The following is a 17676-nucleotide window of genomic DNA, read 5'->3' as shown; positions in this document are numbered from 1 at the left end:
TTACCTTTCTGGTATAATCTGCTTACTGGGCTGAACTGTAACAGAAGTGGAGCTAATTCACACATCAAGAGAATGAGTTGGAAACTTTGTAAGTCTTTGGTCCACAGTGTAACCAGTTATTCATAATACAGAATCTACGACAGGGACCCGGCCATCACCACCCTTGGGTTTTTCTTCAGTTTTGCGCAAGAACAGTCATTTTGGCAGTGAGCAAGGCAAAGAAAAATAACAAAACAAAATAAACCCGAGTATAGGCAGCTGCCATCTGAAAGCATTAGAGCTCATGGTAGAAACACTGGTTAACCAAAAACTTGACAGCGGGCATAAAACTAACTACCTCCTATCAGTTGTTGAGTAAATGAAACAGAAAGGAAATAAAGAAGTTTATCTGTTTAAAGATCAATTTAAGGAGCACTTATCAACCTAATGAGCTTAGCTATTTAATAAAAAGTTAATAAATGAATGACTGCAAGTCATATTGACACTTCTGTCATCCTGCGTAAGTCCACATAAAGTACACATTTGCTTCTAATTAGAGATATAGAGGAAGATCTGGGGACCTAGGCCTTTCTGTATGAAATTATTTTCCGTAAAAAAGGCAGTATTAAAAGCTTTTGAATGTTTAATTTGACTGTGGCAAGGTGCATAATATATGCTGAATAGAAATATGTACAAAACAGTCTGGCTAGGCTCAGAGAAGTAGCACAGTGGGTAAGGCACTTGTCTTGCATGGTGCTGACTCAGGTTTGATTTTGAATCACACAGGGTTCCACCAAGTGATCTCTGAGTGCAGAGCCAGAAATAATCCCAGAGCACCACTGGGTATGGTCTTAAGACAAGAAACAAAAAACCTGAAGAAATCTGGGTACTAGTGTTATTTATTATGTAGCTTTAGTTACCTGTACTGTTTTAGAAATCACATTTTCTGGATTAATAAAATAAAATTTCCAGATAACCAAAGCTCAAGTTCATTTTAACCATAATTTTGGAAAGAACTCTGAGGTTGAATTCTACTTTGTCTAGGGAGAGAGGTAAGGTTGTTCTTACCATCTCTGTTGAATCTGAATACAAACAGGAAGAATCAAATTATAAACTTGTCTGTTATGGAAAGGCGTGTTAAGCCTTATTTAAAACATTTTTTGTTTGTTTGTTTTTGAGGTAGACCTGGTGGTAGTCAGGGCTTACTCTTGCTTCTGTGTTCAGGGGGACACTCCTGGCAGGCTTTAGTGACCATATGCAGTGCCAAAGATCAAACCCGGGTCAGCCATGTGCAAGGCAAGTGCCTTACCTGCTGTACTCTTTTGCAGACCCCAGAAACTTCCTTTGTTTTTGAAGAACTTGGTACACTAAAACTCCTCCTAAAATAGGGGTCCTGGAGAGAGATCTGCTCCTTCGAGCTGCTTGAAGGCTGGCTCTCCCTGACATGTTGTCTCATCGAACCCCTGACTTCTCCAGCATCTCTGGTCTCGGAGCTCACACCTTCTCTCCCGGGCTCCCATGGGAGCTATATTAGGAAACTTCTGCACTCTTGTATTTGACAGGAGCTGTGTCCCTGAAAAATTTAGGGATGATTTAGGGGAAATCTATCCTCCAGGACCAGTTGTGTTGTACCACCTAGGATCAAGTAGAAGCATAAAATTCCACACCAGTGTGACTAAATCAGTACTGGACATTTGCAAGGTCTATGCAAATCACCCCTTGTGCTGTAACTTCATTTTCTAGTATGTATGGAGCCTCCTACCTACTCTGCCCCCAGCCTGTGGCACGAAGGCAAGAACCCTCTGGTGGTCTTGGTAGGTTCTCTCTGGGAAGTGGGGGATGGAGGCCTTAAAGGAAGCCTCCTTTAGGAGAGTTCCCAGACAGGGTTGGGGAGACCCACAGCACGCTTCTGCCTCTATTGGGGTCAGATTCCTCAGGGGCACCTCTCTGCATAATCTCACTTAGCTGTGTTCTTAGGGCTTTCAGAGGTCACCAAAACTCTTCTCGTACCACCAGGATATTAGGGTTCCTGTTCTCTTCTCCTTCCTTTTCTCTGTCACCCTCACATTCCAGTGAGTGTATCAAGGTGGAGGGACCATGGAGGGAAAGGACATCTGCCCTTATAAGGGGGCATTTGTACTTATATTCTATTGTGTGGATATAATATAGGGAGAATCTCAGGTTACAAGGGGTGGCCAGATAAGCAGGAATTCAGTATTGATTACAATCAAATCAGATGGGGTTAGGAAGGGCTAAGTTGTGTTCATGTGAATGGACTTCCCGTCTCCTCCACACTCTGCCCTTGACTCGGAGACATTCTTTTCAGTTACTTGCTATGATCGTGATAGCCAAGGGTATTGAAATAGATATTGAACAAGACTCATTTCCCTGCATGACTTTCTGTATATCCAGTCATTGTGGGATAAAAGTTAATTATCCATGATGATTACCAGGAGGATTTGAAGAGGTTAAGTTAATAAGAAACTGGCAGGAATTGGGACTTCATGGGGAAAGAAGTGATTCTAGAGATGAGGGAATAAAATGACTTTTCTTCCAGGGAGTTTGTGGTAGACTTGGTTTGTTTCTATCTAAGTATATGAGATAGTCCTAATGTTGAACAATACTAATGGTCACAGCATAACTGTACACTTATGTGCCATATAAATTCACTTTTATTACTGTTCACATGTATTATCTCATGTAATATTTGTAGCCATCCTGTATGATAGAAACTGACATGATTTGTGTGAGTGTGTGTGTGTGTGTGTGAGTGTGTGTAACTGAGGAGTATGAGAGGTACAGACACATTAGCAGCTTGCCCAGATCACACAGCCTGTAGAACCATCTGGCCCTATACCCTCAGACTGATCAAGAAGGAGAGGGTTGGGCTGGGCCTGAAAGTGTAGAATGACAGCTGTAGAGATAATACAGCATGCAAGGTCTTATACATGGCTGACCTGGGTTTGATTTCCTGGCACCCCATTTGGTTACCAGTGCCCTGCCAAGAGTGATCCCTGAGTACAAAGCCAGGAGCAAGTCCTGAGTATGGCCAGGGGTGGCCCCTAAACAAAATAGAAGTATAGAGTGAACATATTGACAAATTTGTGAGTGTTCTGTATTAAAAAGGCTCTAGTTAGGAATTGTGTTTTGAAAACAAAGTGAATTGAGAATGAAGATGAAAACAAGTGCTTGGTTTTCCTCTGGTGGGGTTTGGCGTTGATGCCAATTTCTCATTGGAACTGGAGGACTACCTCCTTCCCCGACTCCCAACTCTCTGATGTCTCTGAACTCCACACAGATGTTTCTGGACCCAGTTCCTGTGTACGAGTGGGTCCTCAGTCCACCTGGCTCCTCCTTTTCCTTTGTTCAATTCTGTCAGTAGGGAGCACTCTAAGATGTTAGGGCTGGAGGAGGGAGATGATCTTGGCTTCGTCCCTTTGCTGTTCTTGTCACCTTTACTCCAGTAGTTGGTTCTGACCTCCAGATTTTCTAGATTCAGGAATATCTTATGGGACCCTATCAGAGATGCCATCATCGGCCAGTCCTCAGAAATTTGAGTTCCAGCCTCCCAGGTACCCTGGTGGAGATTCCTGGAGTGCCATCACCTGCTTGTTGGATGTCTGGATGCCAGTTCTGTGGGCTTCCTCCTCTCAGCTCTGAGATTCTGAGAGTCTCTCCTCTGCCCTAGGCTAGGGGCTGCTTCCTCAGCAGCTCTGTTCTTCAGAGCTGTAATACCTCTTGAATTAGTTCTATGTAATAAATAACATTGGTTTTGCAGTGACTAGAGTTTTTTGTATTTTGCCTAACTTACCTTTGCCTGATACATCTTTTTTTAAAAAAAATATTTGGAATTTTGGCATGGAAGAAGGGACTGAAGGTAATATCCAGATTTGGTGATTCTTAAACTTAAGCCTGGCCTGGGACGGAGTGGGTGGGGTGGGGGTATCCTCACTGGAGAAGCATATGGAAATGCAGATTCTAGGCCTCCAGTAGCAATCATTCTGATTCATTAGATTGGACTTAGGCTCAATAATTTGCTTTTTAAATAGATATATTAGATGTTTCTTATGTAGTTTTCCTGTCTCAGAGGCTTTGAAATCTGCTTAAATCCAAGCCCTTTTCTAAGGATGAGATTGTGGATATTCTGATATTTGATTTAGACTCTATCAAGGTTGTTCATCAAACCTTGTTTTGTTTAGACCAACAATGTCTGGTGCAACTAGCTGGAAGAAGGAGTTGTCCCTCTAATTGTGTCTTGTCTCTGCTCAGGCCATGCACTCCCAGTCTTGGGTGCATTTGGAGGTTGCAAAGGCAGCATGTGTGCTTGTGGATTAAGGTTGGGGCACTCAGGCACTAGAAACTGCCACACACCATCTCAGAGGCAACAGAAGCACATTAGAACCAGGAGACTTGTGTCTTTTGGCCTTTGCTAGTGGGTGTATCTCTTTATCTATGTGATCAGCAGTGGACATTCCTTTGAGGAATGTTGGCTTCTAGTCGGTTGATTTAATCAGTAAAATGAGTGGGTTCTGGTGGGAGGAATTGGGCTATCCACTCAGAGAAGAACAGGAAATTTTTCAACCCTGCCAGAGATCATGAGGCTTTGAGTTTGCAGGGGGCAGGGATTTCAAAGTGACCTTTCATTGAATATAGAAACTAGTTTTAACCATAGGAGTGTGTTTCTCCTCGTAAGGGGCCTGGAATACTGTTTGCTGAGGTGGGCTGGAAAGACTGACCTCTGCTCCTGACTGCCACTGAGGTCAGTCTTCCTACTCTAAAAGAATTGCTGACAGGCCTCCTTGGTATCATCCTGCCTCGTTCTGTATGACTCCTCCCTGCAGAGCATTAACCAAGGGATCCGGTTTTTAAAAAATTGAGGTTCCCAGCCCCTTCTAACAGAATAAAATTTCCTTTGGCACTTGATTAGAATTGAAGCAGATGTTCTGTACATTAGACATGCCTTCAGGCAGATACCTTCCCTAGGTCCTTTCCTTGGCATTAGCTGCCACGCCCAGCAACTTTCCTTCTTAGAAACCCACACCGTGAGTAATTTCAGATTAAATGTGCTCATCCTCTTTGCTCCTGGGATTGCCCAGCCTGCCAGGGCCTTCCCCCTTCTATATAGACTTGGCTTTGCCCTTCTTGTCAGCAGCTGACATACCGCTGGTTGGTTCACGTACATTCATTCATTCATCCACCAGACAGTTATCAGTGGCCTCCTGTGTCCTCAGAGGGGCCTAGCTAGAGGTGCTAATTGGGAGGAATGAGACTGAGGGAGAAGCTCCATGAGCAGACACGGTAGGTCAGGCACCTGCTGAGTCCTCAGGAGCAGAGAGAGTGACTGCCTTTACTTGCAGCTGCTACAGGAAGTAGCATCTCCAGTGATTTCTAGGCAGTCCTGAGACGAAGTAGCCATTCCTCGCATCTTCATATCCTCTCCATCTTTTTTCTGAACGACTTAATGTACATTCACCAACAAAGTGCTTGTTTTACTAAACTCCTACAAGTACAGTTTTACTTAGATGGGTCTAAAAAGTAAGTATTCTTCAGGCTATTATTTTAAAATTTAACCTGGCAAAATAATAATAATAATAATAATAATAATAATAAAAATAAATAGCACTGTAGCACTGTCCTCCTATTGTTCACCGATTTGCTTGAGCGGGCATCAGTAACGTCTCCATTGTGAGACTTGTTGTTACTGTTTTTGGCATATCAAATATGTCACAGGTAGCTTGCCATGTGTACAAAATCTCTCGGTAGCTTGCAGGGCTTTCTGAGAGGGGTGGAGGAATTGAACCCAGGTCAGCTGTGTGCAAGGCAAATGCCTTACCTGTTATACTATCACTCTGGCCCAATAATAATAATAATAATAATAATAGTAATAATATGATCTTCACATAGCGATTATTTTTTTGAGCCCCCTAGACAGTGATTAGGGGGCACAGAGCCACTCTCAGTGATACTGGGGGCAAACCAGTTCAAGAATTTAATATTAGCATCTAAGAATTCAGTGCAGCTCAGGTTCTGCACTATTGGTACCCCCCAAAGTCACCCTGGCAGGGCCCAGGACCAGGCTTGGGTCCCAGATCATGCACCTCTGAGCAGTGTGCTCTCTTCCTAGCCCCACTGAAAATATGATGATCTACTTTGTATTGTTCAGAAACAGAAATAAGTTAGGGGAAAATCCTGGGGTTAACCATATAGAATTGATGAATTTTAGAGTCTCTGATTGAGAAGCTCTATATAGCATACATGCCCTCATCTTTAACCTGGTACCTGAAATTGACCTGTTCCTGTAATGATACATTTTGACTATTATCAGTTTTATCTCAGAGTTAGATAAGCTTTATCCATAGACTTACTGAGTTGGTGTAAGTGTAGTCTAGAGTTCCTCAACCCCCCCCCCCCCATTTGAAAAAAAAATGTTACTTTGGATGTCGCTGAAGGTCCAAGGTGAGTTTACTGACCTACATTCCAATTTGATTCTACATGCCAGTTTCCCTCTATCACTTTTAAGATCAGAACCCCAGGCTACATTTTGTTTTTCTCTGGCATTATCAGATGGTTCTTGCTGAGTTACATACAAGTGCTGCTTTATTTTGTTGAGGTCTGTGACCTCTAAAGACTTTTAACAAGTTGTGCTTTCCTAGGTAAGGTAGTTTATCTGACTCAGTGATGAAATGTTAAGAAGACTGGTTGAGTGGCTATCTCCATCCCCTCTCCCCTCCCTCTACTCCCTGTATCTTTTCTTTCTGAATATTGCTTCAACAGCCTTATGAAACATAGCTTTGCTCTGCCTAACTTGTGTACACATAATGTGCATAGCATGTACACAAGCCTGTGATGGTGTTTGTTTTAGAAAAGAATCTATTCAATAACTCACACCTAAAACCCGTTTGACTATAACCAGTTTCTGTTGTGTTTTTCTTGAGAATTTACTGTGTGCATGCTCATATCACAAACAATGAAAGAATAATTTTGATGGTTTTCTTTTTATATGAAATGGGAGGTTGACGGAGTTAGCAATCCAAGTTTGGGTGTATGCTGAGTGTGCTTACATACTATGGCGACCCATAGGAAATGTGGCCATTTTTGATATAGAAGAATGGCAAGTTCACATATGTAGTCAGTCTAATAATTTAAAATTTGGGCTATCTGGTCAGGAAGTGTCTAAGTTTTTAAGCCATAGAGCAGTAAGGCAGGGAGGCAAAGTAGTGAGTTTTTATGTGACTCGTGGAGATTTTCTTATATTTTGAAAGTTGAATGAACTTTGGTCATGTTGGGAGAACTCAAAAATTTCGGGATTTTCAGATATTTTACAAAAATTAGAAATTTGCTACACTAGTCGATGGTCTCAAGGCAGAGCCTAACTTGCCTCGTGAGTTTATGGTGGGTCACTTAATATAAGAATACAGAATAAGGTGGGCAAGAGGGAAGTAGGAGAAATCATTGCCATCAAGTATCACCTCTAAGTAGAAGGTCTGGTACAGTTCTGGACTCTGTTCACTGAGAAAGAAAAAGTGAGCCTCCCTAAGGAGCGCATTCATGTGCTAAAAGATGGGGCAACCTTAGTTGGGTCAGTGCTCACCCATTTAGGATGTGGTGACAGATCCTTCCACTGGCCTCCTCCCTTGTCAGAGGCTAAAGTAATACTTTTCGGTTAGTTTGTTGTTTAAATTCTGACATTTATGAGAAAGGGTAACTGGACAGATGGCCAGTTCCTAACTTTAACATAAAGAATATTCATTAGGACTAATTACATGATTTTTAGAAGTATCAGATGTTTGTCGAAGCATTGTCCATATTGTAGGGGTGGGACTGGAGGTAATGAAAATATTCAGCAGTGGAAGCACTGAATAAATTTTTGTCCAACACCATTGTGAAACAGTATTTAAATGACAAATTGGCAGTGCACAAGTTGATCCAAAGGGATTTCCCTGAGGAGTAATAGTAGCTGCAGTTTAATTAGTGCTTCCTATGTACTGGGCATGGTTCCAAAGGTTTTCCATATAGTAACTCATTCATTCCTCACAGTTGTTCCAGGAGCTTCATTCTCCTTGTCCCCATTTTACAAATAAATTAACACATAAATTCAGAAGTCCTCCAAGCATAAATTTTAGTACATGGCAGGACTAGGATATGAACTCACTCATACAGTCTGCATGGAAAAAGAATCTTGAGTCATTTTGCTTGTAGTTTAGATATGAAGGAATACCATCAGCAAAAGGTCTAGTGGTTGAATATTAAATTGTAACTGTTCCTGAATTCTGTGGATTATTTTCATAGATTCTTAGATTCTCATAGTGTGATTCATCATGCTCTTTCAAACCTTAGCAATCATTTAGTCTTCTTTAGTTTTCCAGTTTCACCTTCCCCTTCCCCCTTCCAAGGCAACTGAATCTTCCTGGTAAGCAAAGTGTAACTTAGTACTGACCCAGAGCTTCTTTGCTTTCCTTAGTTTCCTGTGAGAGCCATATAAACTGCAGATAACATTTACTTCCTTCACGTTCAGATATAAGAAACAAGTGCCAGAGGGAAAGCCAAATACATTATGCTATTAAGATTTACAGGTAAACTTTAGGTGTCCTTTGAGGAAACAGAAGTTTAGAAATTAGAAATTTAGAATTTTAGAAATTAGTTTCAGCATCACAAAGGGAATCAGTACCAGGATTGGATTGAATCACTATCTAATCTTTTCAAGACTTTTATGCACCTAAGATGAGGGAATTGCAATGACCCAGCAGAAGCCCTTGGGTTAAATCTTACTGATTACTGTTATATGCCAGACACAGTAACAACAAAGTCTCCAATGGAGACGTTACTGGGCCCGCTCGAGCAAATCGATGATCAACGGGAGGGCCTTACTTTACTTACTTACTGTTGTAGACCCAAGGAGGAAGTTTCTGTGACCTTCTCATTTGTATGGTGTAATTTATCAGAGGTGGGATGGGGGAGTGACTTAGAATGGACAGTGGAAGGCTTTTACAGGGGTGCTTCAGGCTGCCATAACAAAACACTGTAGCCCAGGCATCCTAAACAACACGCACTGATTATTTCTTGCAGTTCTGGAGGCTGGAAGTTTGGATAAACGTGCTGGCTGATTTGGTTTCTGGTGAGAGCTCTCTTTCCTTCCCATTCTCATCCAGAGAGTGAAGGGTTGGACATGATGGCTTTGAAGGCTCCCTGCAACTCTCACATCATTCTTGAGCTCTCTTCCTGCTGTGAGAAATCTTGGAATCTCAAGCAGTATGTCCCAGATTATTTAGTGAGTGGTTATGCCCATTCATACTGTGACAGTGACTTCCTGTCACTGAGTTTCATAGTTAGTCCCTCCTGTGACACTACCAGTTGTTCTTTAGTCAGTGGAGGTTGTAAAGCAATAATAATTCCTAGTTGTAAAGGTCTATTAAAGGACTTTCCCCACCGCACCCTCTCCTTTAAAATTCTTGTGTCTGTCTTGCGTGTGTTGGTGGAAGTCAGGAGATGGTGATAGTCTGGGGTGTTACTGATGCAGTTCTAACCCTGAGTTACATGCACTTTTTTGTCCTATTTGGAAATTTCCTTTCATATTTTTTCTTTGGAGTTCCCTGATTTAAGACTTTTTTAGAATACAATTATAAGGTTGGCAGGGTGTGGAGGAAAGGGGGGACAGAGACTGGGTTTGGTGGTAGATTTATGGAAGCTAGAGCTGAAAATGATTTATCAGCAGTTAGGTAAAGACACTTGCTGGTTTCTCTGTTGGGTACCAGTCTGGCCCAGTGCTAGTGAGTTATCACTCTCAGCCATGGGATTTTTGTTGTTGCTGTTGTTGTTCTGGAGACCTTGACTGGAAAATGCACTTTGGTATCAGCAGGGCTCTTTGTAGTGTTTGGCTCTGTTATCTAGAGCGTTCTGGATTGAACCCAGCCTGCCGTGATCCAAAAGGCTCTGTGAGACTAACCCAAGGGGACTCTTGGGGTAGTAGCTGATGGAGTGAGCAGTGAGATTAGAGAGAGGCGGGCTCTGTGAACCAATTTCTGACAATAGTTCTCTCTCTGGCAGCTCCTGAGGGGCCCACATAGACCTTCCCTCTAGGCGAGTGCTATTCTGGTCAGTCAGAGAGGACAGGCACTTTTCTAGCAAGGCCAAACCAAGTGAGGAAGGGACTGGTGAGCTCTGGTTCATGGAAGCTATTGACAACTGCATGGAGCTTGGAGTCAGGCTCAGCTGACTTAGCTGTGGGCATGCTTTCTGAGTCCCAGATTTCTCACACATAAAAGATGAGGCTGGTCATGAAAAATGGGCAAGCCTATGATAAGATTCCTATTGAATAGAATTTCTACCCTTCATGATGGGTTCTCTTTCCAGATCAAAAGAGTTTGAACTTCCTGGCAAGGGAGAATTGCGATTAGAGCCCTGGATTTGGAGCATTGTTATGATCTGCTTAGATCAGCAGGTCAGGGGGGCCAGAGTGATAATGACGGAACAGGACTGAAGAAAGGGCAGGACCTGCTTCAAAGACACCCACTGGGACACTTTCTTGGTAGAGAAACTTGGTAGTTTCTCGGACACTTTCTTCGGTTTTTCTAGAAATGCCACACTTTTTTTTTTTTAAATCAGGTACAAAGGAAAGGCAACACCTCTTTTCCTTTCTCTTTTTTTTTTTTGACTATTACAAAAATTTATTTAACAAAAGCATTCATGAAAATGTACACTATCCAATTTTATATTAGTAAAAAGATGCAATCACAGGAGCACATGAAAACACTTGACTTCTAAACAACCTCTGTTCATACTCGTTCCAAGGCTTCTAACATGATGATACTATTTCCTCATATTACCACCATTCCAATGTTTGTTGCCCACTTGTTGCCATCTCCACACATTCATCTATCACAAGATTCATAAAGGGATCAAATCATCAAAGTATTCCTTGGACATGTCTGCCGCCACTCAATTTCAATGATAATTTCTTGTCCATAAATTTTTTCAGCTCCAGGGGGTGAACTTTGCTCATGGTATCTCTGCGGTGGGCTCACAGACGCCTCCAAGATGAGACTTCTTTTCCTTTCTTACAACGTGCCTTCTCTGCCTTTTGGATGCTTTTTTATGACTTGATAGGTACTACCAGAGGAAAAGCTTCAGGGAAAGGACATTTTGTCACATCTGGCCCCTTTTTGCACAGTCCTGAGTACAAGCTGTTCCTCTCATTGACAGTCTTGCACTGGCAGAGGGTCTGTGTGACTTGAATGAGATTTTTGGGATTATTTGCAGAATTGAGATGCTATAACTTGGAGGTCTTTTTGTCCTGGTGGAATATAAATCTGATTAGGTGCTCTTTGTGCTCTGTCACAAATCATTACATGTCTGCATTTTGCTATTATAAAATAGGAAAAATGACATGACTCTGTCTCTTAGGAGTTTGGGTACATTAGCTAATGATCATGAAACCTTAGAAATAGGAAATTCATATGAATGAGGAGAGCTTTGATAATTACACGTTTGCATCATTTTGCTTGGCTTCCTTGAAAGTCTTGCTTTTAACATGAGGATGCTCAGGTTGATTCCTGTTCTTCTAATTGTAGAGCAGGCTTAAAATAAATAAGCTCAAAGAGTGCTTCGGGCAGATACATTGGTACAGCATCTTCTGGAAGTCCTGAAAGAGGAAAGGCTGGCACTCCAGCCTTGGGTTTGAGATGAAATGCAAGAAGACCTGGTGAGATTGTGAAGACACACTGTTCATAAGAAAAGAAGCAGGGCCTGAGGATAGTCATGGTCTGCATGGTCGCCTTCGATGTTTATGTCCATGTCCCCGTTATTCACTTTCTGAGCCTTTATTCCTGGCAGCAGTAAACATACTATTGTACAGGCCTCTTTTGATCTGGGTCACTGTGCAGTTTTGTCAGCCTCTGGTGGGAAGATAATTGCACCCTCTGGAAAAGTTCAGTTTTCCATTTTTTTATCCCTTCCCCTGATAATTATTTTAGGATTTAAGGGACTCTTTAAAGGGTGTCAGGTGGAAATGTCTTAAATACTTTGAATAGGAGACTTAAAAAACAAACAAACATCATTTATTTTTGAAGGGGTCACAGATAGAAGCCAGACTGCATGCCATTTGATCGCTGATGTTGTTTTCATTTCATTTCAGGCAGTGGAGCTACTGCTGTGGTTCAGGCCGCTCTGTGCAAACCCAGGCAAGAACGCGTAGCAATAAAGCGGATCAACTTGGAAAAATGCCAGACCAGTATGGATGAACTATTAGTAAGTAAAAGTGAAGCAAATATCACGGCCTGCTTTTCTTTACTCTTTATTTTCTTAATCTGGAACATTCCCCAGAAGAGTTCAGAGGGTCTAGGGCCCCTCGTGGGACAGTGCTCAGGGCTTATTTTTGATTCTGTGCTCAGGGATCATTCCTGGTGATGTTCCAGGGACCATATGGAGTTCCGGATATTGAACTCAGGATAGCTGCATGCAAAGCAAGGATCGTATCTGCTGTACTATTGCTCTGGCCCCTTGGTGTGACAGTAATGAGCTTGGTCCAGAGATGTGGGCCCGGTGATGAGGTGCTGAGGGCCACCAGGGTCATACCCAGTAATGTTGGGGTGGACCATACAGTGCCAGTGATTGTATTCAGGCCTTTCCATGCTCTAATTAGAGCTAGCTTCCTGCCCTCCATGATTGCTTTTCTGAACCGACACTGAACTCAGTGTGCGTGCGTTTTGGGGGGGGGGGGGGGGGGAGCTTTGGGTTTGAGAAGCAGGAGACAAGGGAGCAAAGGCGACTTGGTGTTATGTCTGATTTTGACACATGTGTCTCTTGAAAAGGAGCCTACACTGTTCTTTTCTTTTCTCCCTGATGGTTTATACCACACCTTAAGGTTGTGTTGTGGAATGCACAGTTTACTTTGCTCCACAAAGAGTGTTTTGCCTGTTCCTAATAATCTCCAGGCAGGGATAGTCTCAGTATTGACGCTGCATTTTATAAAACTTGGGAAGACTAAGGTGACCTACAGTTCTATGATACCATGTACAGAGCCGAACAGTGAGCTTTTGGCACACAGTCTAGAATTATGACACAAACAGAATTACTCTCCAGTTTGTTAGTCACTTTGGCTTCAATAAATTAACGCCACCTGTAAATTTCAGTTATTCAAAGTACTGCCAAGTAGCTTGCATTTCTGTAATAAAAGAGGTTTGTTTGTTTTCATACATGGTAACCATGTATTTCTTATTCTAACTGAAATGCATTATTACATAAATAATTGGCGCTTGTCAGTACGGTTATGACCATAGTAGCATTGGTTGGTGAGTGAACATTTGATTTTGGACTGACTCATTATTAAATGCATAACTTGGCAAATGGTTATTAGTGACCCAGCAAACTGTGAAGGGTTGAGAGTTTAATCTCATAAATATAGTTGTCATTTTGCCTGCTAATGCTCTTTCTTTTTTCCCCCCTTTTAGCGATTTAATTGAGGATAATAGACAACTGCATTGGAGGAGTTAACTGACTGGTTATCCCAATACTAATCCCAGTACAAATATTAGTCCAATAGCTCCATACAAGCTACAAAGTATAATGACAGTTGGCTCCAAATGAAGAAGCCTTTTGTTATATTCTACATTGGGAATGGAATGTCATTAACAAGAGCTTTTTGTCTTTACTCAGAATATAGCTTTTATTTCAGGCTTAATTACAGTACACTATAGTATAAATTAAGTACCAGGATAAAGCTGTACTTTTCCAGCTATGTTTGGCCTTACATTTTAAATTAGGCTACATGAGGCATAGATTTCTCTGGGATTGAAAGAACAGATTGCTAGTTAAAACTCAGATTATAGCGAGAGCTACCACAAGTTAAAGTTAATGTAAAACATTTGCATAAATGTTTTCCTTCTCAAAATTTCAGCTGTGCTTTGTTAAAACTGTTACTGCATACTTCTGTTGCTTGCTCTCAGGGTGACCAGAAAAATTATGCCTTTGTCATCTGACCAGTTTTCAAGGTCACTTTCCTTGAGTGGAAAAAGCACTGAGCAAACTCGAGGGAGAGTCCGGTCCTACTTTTGCCACTAACTTGCGTTTTTTACTTTAGTTAAGTTACCTAACAGCTCCATATTATTTAAAAGGAGTTGGAGGCTCTTCAAGATCCCTTTAACAGTCTTCAAATTCTGTTCCTGGACTGAATATACATTAATACACATGCACACGCACACAAGTATACATTTAAATTTAATCACTGTTTGGAAATATCATGCAAGAATTGGTTCAAGATAATTGTACTTGATTGAGATGCTCTGTTGGACGTCTCATAGTCCTGTTTTTTGGGATTTTTTTTTTTGCCATCCGCAGAATATTAGAAAGTATGTATTTTGCTGTATACTTAACATGTTTCTGTATCATGTGCTGCTCATTAAAAAGGATGAGTTTAGGGTATCTGTAAGGGAGGCTGAAACTATAAGCTTATTGAAAATATGAATATGTAAAGGTTTATGTGTCCTTGAAGCCTGATAGATAATTTGGGAATCAGCCTTCTAGGCAGATACTTTGGTCTCTGCCCTGTTCCAAACTCTCAGTTGCCCAGAGTCTTAATGACTTACCCATTGGTGGCTTTTTCCCAGCCGACAGCCTTCAGTGATGGTGACTGTGCACATGTGCCCAGTGAGATCAGCAGGGACTTCACCCATTCACACTTCTTCTGCTCTCCTGCATCCAGGAAGCACAGTCCTGTAGATTGGAGGCTGTCAGAACTTAGTGAGAGCTGTCAAGAGAAGGGCTGGTACTGTTGGACTTTGCTCTATCTGAGGTCATCTTATTAGCAGTAGGTTTATTTCTCTTATCCTTATGTTTCTCTTAATGCCCATGTCATATACCTAGCATATACCTAACCATTTAAAAGGCGTATCAGTTCATTTTTTGATCTCTGCTTTGTCTCTTAAACCCTTGTCTTCTAATGTCATTTTCTAGAGGTAGGTGGTGGGGTCGAAGGGGCAGGAGAGAATGGCAGCTGTGTTTTGGGGTGTACCTACTCCCAGGCCCTTTCTAGACAAAATGAAATGAAACTGACAGTATAGTCTGCCCTCAGTTCCTTGCATGTGAGATTGGGTGGAAGAGAGTTGCTGCAATCCTTTCAGTTTCTGAAACTGTGGTTGCTCACGCTTCTATTATTTCAGTAGTGTTTGGACATCCGGCATCCTGCTAATACTTTAATTCCATGTAGGTGGAGTCCATTCAGGTTGGTGCTCCGCACAGTGGCACTAACTGCCCCATTTACTCACTGGAAACCATTGTTCTAGTAGGAAATGATGGCCACCAGAATCTTTATCTTGCAGGGCTGTGAGGCCATGGACGTGACAGTTGCCAGCCCTTGGCTTGTCACTGGAATGAGCCTCTCCTCCTGAGACTGGTCCTTCTTACCTGCTACTCCCTGCCTTACCCCCACCCCTCATCCTCACCTTTGTCCTGACCTCCACTAGACGTTGGTGTTGCTCACAGAGAGGCCAGATGTGGCACAGCCGTATCTGATGCTGAATCTCTGGACTCTGCTTTTTTTGTGGTAGAGGCTCTCCACAAATTTTCCTCTGGCTGGAGAGTTTGTTCTAGGTTTGAGTGAAGAAGGAGTGAAGTGGTTGAGAGTTTTGAAGCGATGTTAAAATCTCAGTGCTGATTTCTCTGAGAAAGAAGGGAGGAGAAGAAATGCGAGGCATGATCACTGGTGTTAATGATTAGTAATCTAGATAAAATATGCTATACGGTTGAAGTGAGTATTGTAATGTTCCTCAAAGTCTATGGAGTTACAGCTATAATTATCATTCTTTAATTTGTTTGCTGTATACTTAACATGTTTCTGTACCGTGTGCTGCTCATTAAAAAGGATGAGTTTAGGGTATCTGTAGGGGAGGCTGAAACTATAAGCTTATTGAAAATATATTTTAGCTCAATAGCAGTTAAATCAGAACATCCTTGAATATTTACACTTCTTCACAAAAACAAAATTTAGTTTTTCTTAAGATTTTTCCTATATATTCTTTCTTTTGGTTTGTTTTTGTTTCTGGGGGGGGGGCACACTTGGTGATGCTTTGGGGTATATCTCCTGGCTCTGAGCTCAGGAATTACTCTTCGCAGTGCTCTAGGAACCGCACGTGGTGCTGGGGACTGAACCTGGGTCATCCCACATGTAAAGCAAGTGCCCTACCTGCTGTACTATCTCTCTGGCAACTATTTTTTTATATTTTCATATGACCTTTACTATACCGTTATCTGTCTGGGTATGATGATCTTGCTGGTAATTTTTTTTTCTAGAAGGCATGAAGTAAGATGCATCTTGCACATAGCATAATATATCATCCCCCAAGAATAAGGAGAATCCCTTGTTCCACTTTTCACCCTGAGAAGTTACACAAAGAATCTCACTAACATCAGGTATAATCCTATTACCATGACAAACAATTGCTCCCTTATCAGTATTATACCAAAAATTTCCCCCTGTTAACCTATACATGTTGCTAACCATATCATTACTATCAATTACAGAAGGAGGCTGAGGTAGACTTAACTAAAAACAACTATAAAAATTTATAGCCTACTCATCTATTGCCCATATAGTATTCTGGGTAGAGGGCTCTTGGGTACAGAGTCAGGAGTAACTCTTGAGCACCACAGGGTGCAATCCACCTCACCCACCTCATATTTCCCCCCAGAAGCCAAAAGGCTATTAATGGTATATTCTATATTACTGACCATCCAGTCTAGACACTCCAGCCTGACTTATTAAACCTGTGTGCTTTGTAGTTTATGAGGTTTGCTAGTCCTGCGTTCGTTGTTAACTCCAGATATTTCAAACCTACAGTGGTATAAATTACTGATTATGGTTTAATACCCTCTGGGAGATATCTTTACATTTCAAACATGCTGACTTCATAATTTTTATTGTTTTGGGGGCCAAACCTGTCAGTGCTTGAGGACGATTTCCAGCTGAGTATTTGTGGGTTGCTCCTGGGGTGCTGGAATATGTGTGTGTGTTTGTATGTGTGTGTGTATGTGATAGAACCAGGCCTCCCACATGCTCAGTCTTTAGACACTAACCTCTCCTCTCCTCTCCTCTCCTCTCCTCTCCTCTCCTCTCCTCTCCTCTCCTCTCCTCTCCTCTCCTCTCCTCTCCTCTCCTCTCCTCCCCTCTCCTCCCCTCTCCTCCCCTCCCCTCCCCTCCCCTCCCCTCCTTTCCTCCCTCCCTCCCTCCCTCCCTCCCTCCCTCCCTTTTGTTCCAGGCTTCCAGAATTATTAATCCCTAACAAGCTACCGAGAGTATTCGATATGCCAGACACAGTAACAACAAAGTCTCCAATGGAGACGTTACTGGGCCCGCTCGAGCAAACCTTAAAGTGCTAGATACTGAGGTAGCTGGGGAGTGGCAGGGGAGTGGGGGGGGGGGGGGGCGGGGGGGGAAGAAGCTTTTCTGTTCTTTGGAGAACCAGTGAGCTCTTGGTTTTTATATTCGCCTGATAACACCTTTTGGCACTATTCCTCCCCCCCCCCAAAAAAAAATCCGGCCTAGAAATGGCTGAGCAGATTGCTATATTCTCTAATATGTGTTCCAGTGAGAGAGTCCATTCTTTTTTTTTTTTTTAATTTTTAATAGTGAGACATTATGAGGTACAGTTGCAGACTTACAGATTTTTGTGCTTGGGTTTCAATTATACAATCATCAAATACCCATCC

At 42.1% G+C, this 17676-nt stretch overlaps 1 protein-coding gene and 1 pseudogene across 1 annotated transcript in view; one reads left to right on the top strand and one right to left on the bottom strand.

The window, feature by feature from the left end:
- Nucleotides 1-17676, top strand: part of STK39 (serine/threonine kinase 39) — a 301932-nt gene that overhangs the window by 46402 nt on the left and 237854 nt on the right. Inside the window, exon 2 of the mRNA XM_056110251.1 lies at nucleotides 12110-12222. Within this exon, the coding sequence (XP_055966226.1) occupies nucleotides 12110-12222 (113 nt within the window). The remainder of the gene's footprint in view (nucleotides 1-12109; nucleotides 12223-17676) is intronic.
- LOC130019670 (small nuclear ribonucleoprotein G-like) lies at nucleotides 10752-10978 on the bottom strand (annotated as a pseudogene).

Source organism: Sorex fumeus, unplaced genomic scaffold, assembly GCF_029834395.1.
Source record: "Sorex fumeus unplaced genomic scaffold, SorFum_2.1 ptg000009l, whole genome shotgun sequence".
Lineage (NCBI taxonomy): Eukaryota > Metazoa > Chordata > Mammalia > Eulipotyphla > Soricidae > Sorex > Sorex fumeus.
Note: the sequence above shows the minus strand (reverse complement) of the source record. Positions and strands in the feature narration are given on the sequence as shown.